This window comes from Salvia hispanica, chromosome 6 (genome assembly GCF_023119035.1).
Source record: "Salvia hispanica cultivar TCC Black 2014 chromosome 6, UniMelb_Shisp_WGS_1.0, whole genome shotgun sequence".
Lineage (NCBI taxonomy): Eukaryota > Viridiplantae > Streptophyta > Magnoliopsida > Lamiales > Lamiaceae > Salvia > Salvia hispanica.
This window is the reverse complement of record NC_062970.1, coordinates 2,030,688-2,038,863: the sequence shown is the minus strand read 5'-3', so window position 1 is coordinate 2,038,863 and position 8,176 is coordinate 2,030,688. Positions and strand designations below refer to the sequence as shown.

General features: G+C 37.7%; 1 protein-coding gene across 2 annotated transcripts; it reads right to left on the bottom strand.

Annotated features, from left to right (window-relative positions):
- Positions 1–1,907: 1,907 nt before the first annotated feature.
- LOC125196179 (putative disease resistance RPP13-like protein 3) lies at positions 1,908–7,603 on the bottom strand. Of its 2 annotated transcripts, XM_048094586.1 has the most exons (5): positions 7,131–7,603; positions 2,985–5,228; positions 2,862–2,894; positions 2,409–2,549; positions 1,908–2,093 (listed from the first exon to the last, which is right to left on the bottom strand). In XM_048094586.1, exons 1-5 carry the CDS (start codon positions 7,545–7,547, stop codon positions 2,076–2,078), a joined length of 2,853 nt encoding a protein of 950 aa, XP_047950543.1. In that variant the 5' UTR covers positions 7,548–7,603; the 3' UTR covers positions 1,908–2,075. The 2 variants fall into 2 exon arrangements, with proteins under 2 accessions (XP_047950543.1, XP_047950544.1); XM_048094587.1 differs by lacking the exon at positions 2,862–2,894.
- Between the last annotated feature and the right edge of the window lie 573 nt (positions 7,604–8,176).

Sequence of the window (8,176 nt, the reverse complement as noted above, 5' to 3'; positions counted from 1 at the left end):
TCCATCTACTTTGATGTATTTAACACACTTTGACACACATCATAAGACTAATATTTTATTGCTTTTGTTAAGAGCATCCCCATCCGTGCTCTTAAATAAGAGCACGGAGGTGGGCCCGGACCCACTTTTACTCCTTGTGCTTAGCTAATAGCACAACACCTACATCCGTGCTCTTCCGCAAGGACAAGCTCAAGGGTCCCACCATTCTATTATTCAATTTTAATACTTCAATTACTAAAAACATTTCTACATTATAAAAATACATTAAAAAATAAAAATTACATAGTAAAATCCTAAAAAATAAAAAATACATAATTAAAATCCTAAAAAATAAAAATACATAATTAAAAATCCTAGAAAATAAAAAAAATACATAATTAAAATCCTACAAATTAAAAATTACATAATTAAAGATTAAAAAATACACATGTGGAAGACTAGTCCTCTATTCCCAACGTTCTCTTGAGACCCCGTATCATTCCCACATATGTTACAAGTTGGTCGCGAGTCATGTTAGACGTGTAAAGACGAGTGATGCGCCACCAATAGGTTTCCCCGGTTTGTTTCGTGCCAACTTTCAGATCTTCGAAGACTGCCAAGTAGGCTTGGAACATCGCCATCATCTCACCCGGAGTGTACGGGTGCGGGTGCCACGAGTAGGAGGAGTAGGAGTAGGAATAGAAGTAGAAGTAGGAGTAGGAGTAGAGCTGCCGCTCCCTCCCGATCCGGGTTCGGGTGCCCACCCGAACCCGGAGGCATTTTGGCCGTCCATCGGGTAAGGGCGGTGGCCACCCGGAACTTGCGAACCTTGGGTTTGAGGAGGGGCCGAAAATTGCATTTCCGAACTAGGGAATGAGTCGGAGTCGAACCAATCGTGGTTCCAACCGCGATTGCCGGAGGGGTGATCGCCGGAGCCGGACATTGTGTAGTGTGGTGGGAATTTAGATGAGAGAATATGAGAAAAAAGATGAGAGAATGCAAATGATAGAATAGATGTGAATGCGATTTTTTTAGTGTTGAAGTGGGGTATTTATAGATGAAAATGTCAATTTTGGGGGAAAAAATTGAAAAAATAAATTAAAAGTGGATAGAAAACGGATATAATTTTTTGGGAAGTAGGAAAATATTTTTTTATTTAAAAACGTTTTTTTAAATTAATTTCGAATTTCTTAAAAAAAATTGAATATGCCAACGGATAAGCCATTGGCCAATCAGACAGCGCCACGGCCGTGCTCTTAGCTAAGAGCAGCGTTGTGCCGCTGGCACCGAAGGACGGCTTGCAGCGGCGGATGAGCTCGTCCTTATCGCTGGCACGGACAGACGGACGGCGATTTTGCAACCGCTGCGGATGCTCAAGTGAATACTCAAATGTAGACGTCTAGGTTTTGACAAGAATTGGTAAACTAATCTTTGTGAGCTGAAACAAGTAAATAATTTATGCTAATTGATAGTAATAATTTATTAATAATTTACATAAACGATCCAGGAGTCTCAGCCGTCATTGCCGAACATCATCATACCGTCGTTCGCACTGTTCGGGTTTGGGAAATTGTTGGGATCCATATTTGAAAATAGATAAAAGAAGAGAAGAGAAGTGGATAGATTGTGATTGTGAGAAAAAAATTGATTGGGGGAGTGTATATAATGTTTGAATTTTTTTTAAAATAAAAAAAGAGAATGCGAGCATCGTCCTCGTCCGTTGGCCTGCAATGGGTGGATGAGGGATTGTGACAATCGTCCGCGACCGAACTTTCGGTCGTACCGCTCGTTCGCGAGATAGTCCGCCGACTTGCAATGGCCGGACGATCGCTGACGAGAGATCGTCCGGATGATCTTTCAACCACTATAAATTTAAAATGCATGTTGCATTATCATTTACTTAACGGAATGTACGATAAAGTGAGAGATGAAAGAGAAACAAAAAGAAATACATAAGGTTCTTGTTCACAAACAAATTACTACATGATGAGGTTCTTAATATTACTGATCTCCACAAAAAGCACACATATTATTTATAAAGCCTCCAACGGCAACGCTGCATAACGAGAGGTCTTGACCTGACCTTGGAGTGAAATCTACATCAGTCTTTTCCACTGCATTGATCAAGTATTCAGTTTCAATGGGGTCTCAAATATCTCAACTATCAATATATAATCAAATTGAGATACGAATATTTTAATTATATCAAGAGGGAATATCCAAACCTCGTAGATCCCTATAATCATATTTATCAGTAATATTTATTTGTATTTGATTTCACATCAAATATTACCCCTACTACTAACTATTTTTACACTTGCCTTGTTGCTAACCGCCGCCTACCGATTCAAAACTGGAACAGTGACTTACGTTGTCAGGCCAGTTACTGTAATAAATATAAAGTGTTGAGAGAGATATTTGCAAGGTACCTGCCCAAATATGGGGTCTGATATTGGGCTTTCCCAATCGTGAACTGGAAGCGGCCTCTTCTGGACATGGTACTTCTTTTCTTCAGTAATTTTCCTTGCGGATGCAACTGCTGATTCTTGAAGACGCTCCACTTCCAGTTTCTATATGCATAAAGTTTTTTAGATCCTACTAGACATGCATGGTTGAAATCGCAATCGGACAGACTGTAAATTTCAAACCGCAAGAATGATTGGTTTTTAAGTTTTTGTTGTTTTCAAAAGCAGATGCAAACTTGTAATTATAAATTCATAATTATTTAAAAACTAGTAGTAATAATTTATTCATTAGTACTCCTATGATTTTTTATTTTTTTTTATTTTTATGCAATTATCATCATGTTCATTTTGTTAAATGTAAGAAAAAATTAAGAAACCGTCGAACTAGAACCCAAACTGGCAAAGAGGAGTAAAAACCTGTCGATTATGAACTGGTACAGGAACCGCCGCCTACCGATTCAAAATTCGAACCGTGACTTACGTTGTCTAGCCAGTTACTCTAATAAATACAAAGTGTTGAGAGAGATATTTGCAAGGTACCTGCCCAATTCTGGTGTCTGATATTGGGCTTTCCCAATCGTGAAGTTGAAGCGACCTCTTCTCGAAATGGTACTTCTTTTCTTCAATAATTTTCCTTACGGATGCAACTGCTGATTCTTGAAGACGCTCCACTTCCAGTTTCTCAAGGGTTTTCGCGAGAGCCTCTGGGATTTCAACGAGGTTTTCACACTTCTTAAGCACAAGAAACGAAAGTTCAGGGAAAGATTCATATGAGACCTCCCAGATAACTAAATCCGCGTTAGCAATCAGTAAAAAATAGAGATTAGAAAAGCTATAGTCTGTGACCGCCCAGTAGGGTCCAACGAAAGCGTTTTCCTTCAACTTGAGGACCTCAAGGGTCTTGATCATTGCCAACGTGGACATATGCGTCCATTCTAGGGATGTATTCATTAGTGTCAGCCTCTTGAGTGTTGGCGGGAAACAATTCCGTAGGGGTAGACCAGGCAACATATCTTCAGATGGCTGTTCATAAAGCTTCAGATTTTCAAGATGGTGCAATTTCTCTAGGAATTTCTTTTGAAAAATGGAGGCCAGTTTCCCATAAATCCCCAAGGTATTGAGGTTTACAGCCTTTGTGCAGATGGCATCAGTGCAAGATTCAGGTGCCAATCTGTTCAATGTATGAAGGTTATGCCCTGCTTCGCCATCTGATTTAGTACTTTCTAGGAGAATAGCTGCTCTCGTGTTGAGATACCTCAGTCGCATCATTCTCCACAAATTTGCTTTCATTATAATGGAACGAGACTTGGTCTTAATGACAAGAGATTGTAGGTTCCATAGCTGGGTGAATGGCTCTGGAAGAGTTTCGAGAGTTTCAATGTATAAGGTTAGGTACCTGAGGTGGACTAGCTTGACAATCTTCCATGGAAATTGCTCCAACTCGATGCACTTGGACTCCAAAACCCTAAGCTTTTTGAAGCGCTCTGGTATAACTGCTAGAAACTCTGACTTCAGCTTGGCAGGCCTCTCGTTAAAACACAAAAGCGAACGAACATGGGGACCAGGTGGACTTTTAGATAAGAAGTTAGAGGGATCCGAGCGGAAACAAAGACGATGAGACTTTTGTAGCTGAGAACCTGAAGTTTCAAGTTCCCCGGTCTCTAATGATTGTCTAACCTCCTCACATAAATTCTCTTCCTTAATTATGGATATGCAAAATGCACGTATCATAGCATTAACACGGCATGCTTTAACTTTGCCCATGTGATTAGTTTTCACATCTTCAAGCAAGTTCCTCCTGATGAGATCATTCATATTCTCCTCCGCACTTTCCTCAATACTTCTTCCCTGTCTGGGCAATACAAATCCTTCAGAAATCCATAACTCACACAACATCTTAGCTGGAATCTCGTAATCTTCAGGAAATACACCTAAGAAAATAAAGCACCCTCTCAAGTCATTGGGCAATCTGTGGTAGCTCAACCCCACAACTTCTGCTATGCGTGTCACCCTGTTTTGTAAAGCTTCGCTCACACTTTGAGACATCGTCTTCAACTCATGCGCAAGATTCAATCGGGATTTCATGAGCTGGTCCTTAAGCACACGTCCGATCACAGTTATCATCAGTGGCACTCCATCACACTTGCTGGCTATTTCTCTCACAAAGCCCTCCAAATTTTTCGGACATGAATTCAAATCTCCAAACACCTCATACTGGAGTAGCTCCCAACTTTTATCAATAGATAGGAACCTGAGATTGTGGAGAGTTCCATTAGCTCCCTTTATACATCGTTCTCCAATGTTTTTCTCTTGGGTGGTGATGAGGACTTTACCAAACCCCTTGTCTAATGGCAGTATTGCCTCGATCTTTTCCCATGCAGCAACACTCCATACATCATCCAAGACTAACAAGAACTTCTCTTTCTCTAGACACTTGCAGACTGTGTTAGCCAGCTCGTCAAAATTGAGACTCGAGATGGCTTTACTGGGCATGAATTTCTTGAGGATTTGGAGGAAAACGTCCCTTTCGTTGAACTCCCGGGGCATGTGTACCCAAATGCGATTGGGAAACGCAAAACAGATAGAATTGCTTTGATAAATATTCCATGCCAATGTTGTCTTCCCCTGGCCAGGTATGCCCACGATGGCGATAACGCCAAGCCTTTCTCTAGTTTCACTGAGATAGGCAGTTATTTTGTCTTCGTCATCATCAAATCCTATTACTCTGTTTTGTCCGATTGGTGTATCCTGTTGAATGTTACAAACAAGTCCGATTGGTGTATCCTGTTGAATGTTACAAACAAGTTACAGTTAGAGCCACCGCCAATTTAGACAAGGAAAACGAACAAGTAATTACACGGTTTTTACTCCCTCCATACACCAATAAATATCTCATTCTTGAGCAGCTCGTATTTTAGGAAATTATTTAATTTTGTAAAAGGAAGTGGTAAAAAAGTTAATGGGATGAGTGTCCTAATTCGAAAGTACTGCATATACCATATCATTTTATAAATAGTACTGCATGTATTATTTTTATGCAACAAAAATATCATTTCTAATCACTCAAAATATCACTTGACATCCAAAAAAACAACCAAACAACACAACAACTTCATATCATTTTCATTCGAAATATATCGTATTTAACTCACAAAATATCATTTCTCACGGTTCAAAATATCATTTCTGATTCAAACAACAACCAAACAACACTCAACTCCATATACTTTTCATAGTTAAATGATGTTTTAATGGCTGTTTTGAATATGAAATGTTATTTTGAGAAATTAGAAATGATATTTTTACTGTATAAAAATGATATATTTCGTTTATAAAATGATAGTATGATGTTTTTATCATACAATATCAATATTAATATCATTGTTCCAATCATATAACGTCCTTTTGATATAAAACTATACAATTAGGATTTAATTAAAATGCCATAAAATTTCCTTTTATTTGATTTATTTTTGTTTAAGACGTGGGTTATCATATGATTACACCTCAATATCAAGGTTCAAGGGTCGCGTTAAATATAGAACACCTTTTAAATATAGAACGCAGAACCAAATAAAATAAGTCATTATAAAAGAACGTAGAGTTCGTTATAACATCATTTTAGTTCATTATATTTTAAAATGAACTAAACAATCTAAAAATAAACTAGGTCATTTAAGATCATAATTTTCTACAATAAACTAAAACGAAGTAACAATAAACCCGATATTATTGTATAATAAACTATTTTTATTTAGTTATGCTTACTGTGTTTAAAATTAGTTCTATATTGATCACACGTACCTTATACTAAGTATGGAGTATTATTATGAGTGTATATATGATTGCACATAATTTTGGTATAGTTTATATACTTTTTTCTTTCAGATAAATTAAATGTGTTTCTGTAATTTATGCATGTAGTTGGAAATGGTACTCATGAGCCATCCTAAGTTAAATACGGAGTATATTTTCTAGGGAATACCAAATCATAACGACTTGATTAGGAATTTTTTTTCGTCCATAGTCTTTAATTTAATATTATTGCAGAGACTTTTAAATTTACTGGTCTAACATACCCTCCGACCTTTAAGGGACAGTTTAGTCTATAAGTGATGAGAGAAACGTAACCATTTCCTTTTCTGAATTTGTAGAGAAATAAAATAAAATTTGTGTACAGCAAATTCATCCTATAATATCAAGACAAAATTAATTTGTTTGAATTTCTTTCACCACAAATAGACCAAATTACCCTTCAAGGGCTGAAGGGTATTTCGATAAAAAAAAGGTTGAAAAGGTACACAATCTATCCGGTGGTTTTTAAAGCACATTTGATATCAATCTAAAGTAAAAATTTGAGCTCCGCATTTGTTAAAATTTGAGCTCCGCATTATTATAATTAGTTTATTACACAAATAAAAATCAATTTTTCATTTTTTTTATTCCTCGACGCAAATGAATGATTAAAACTAGCAAATTAGTTATCTTTAATTTGTGTATTTTTCAAAATTAGTTCTCTTATCCAAATTAAGACCTCTATATTCCAACTCGGCGTTTTTCGTCGGCGTTAGAGTAAAACCAAATTCACACAAATTAGAGAATTACAAGTACTAATATTGAAAATAAAATTGAAAAAGGATGGAGTTACAGAAATACAAGTAAATAGGATGAGAATGAGTATGTTACCGTTTCTGACGTCTCGGTGCCCATGGCTCCATCGGCAATAATCATCGCGTTAGCAGAATTTCTGATATCCTCATACAATGGCAACACTTTTTGTTCCCTAACGGCCTTGACCGCGTTGGCTATGCTGATACGCTTAATACGGCGTCGTATGAAGTTCGTGGCCTTGAATTCCATCGCTTTGGTCAAGCAAGTGTCGATGGTTTCCTCCACCTCGTACACCACATCCATAATCCGCCTCTCCAGTAATTTCAGCACCTGATTCATCTTCTTCTTCTTCGCTATGTCCCTGAGAAAGGCCTTGATGAAATCGAGGTCGTGTTTCAGCTGATCAAACTCTCTCTCCGCTCCGGCATCTGCGTATCCGAAAGCCACCTCCTCCAGCTGCTGCAGCAAGAATGACACTGCCGCCTCCGCCATCTTAATCTGATCTCCGATGGGATCGAGAATGAGAGAGGGGTTGAGCTTTTGGTAAAGATGTGTTGTTATCAAGTAAATCGTCTAAGAGCATCCACAGCGGTGTCTCTTATCCGTCTCTTAACCGTCTCATCTCTTCACTATTCATGGGCCCCACTGTACTTTTCACTCCATCTCTTAACTAAGAGATAGCACCCACATCAATCCATCTCTTAACCATCTCATCTCTTAACTATTCATTCAATTTCATTTTTCATTTTTATTTTCAACAAATCCAATTAATAAAAAACACACTTCATTAAATAAAATAAAATTACAATTTAAAATCCTAAAAATAAAAAAAATACATAATTAAAAACCTAAAAAAATAAAAACACACATAATTAAAATCCTAAAAAAATAAAAACACACACCATTAAAAAAAAATGGAGGCAAATAGTTGTCTAATGAAGATCATTTGCGTCTACTCGTTGCCAAATTTTGCCCAAATGTGCTCCATTAGATCCTCCTGGAGTTGGCCGTGGGCGGTAGAATCACGTGTCCTAGCCCGAATACACATCCGCTCTTCCAAAGACGGATGCAATCCACTGCGAGGTGGACTACTTGCGGTAGAGCTTCCCGCGGTCTCAGGG

Excerpts from the sequence above, each read along its gene's own strand:
- LOC125196179 (XM_048094586.1), bottom strand. The coding sequence starts at position 7,547 with ATGGCGGAGGCGGCAGTGTCATTCTTGCTGCAGCAGCTGGAGGAGGTG. Across the intron at positions 2,895-2,984 it reads CAGACACCAGAATTGGGCAG|GCGGCGGTTCCTGTACCAGT; the intron begins GTACCTTGCAAA and ends TTGAATCGGTAG. Across the intron at positions 2,550-2,861 it reads TACCAGTTCATAATCGACAG|AAACTGGAAGTGGAGCGTCT; the intron begins GTTTTTACTCCT and ends TTATGCATATAG.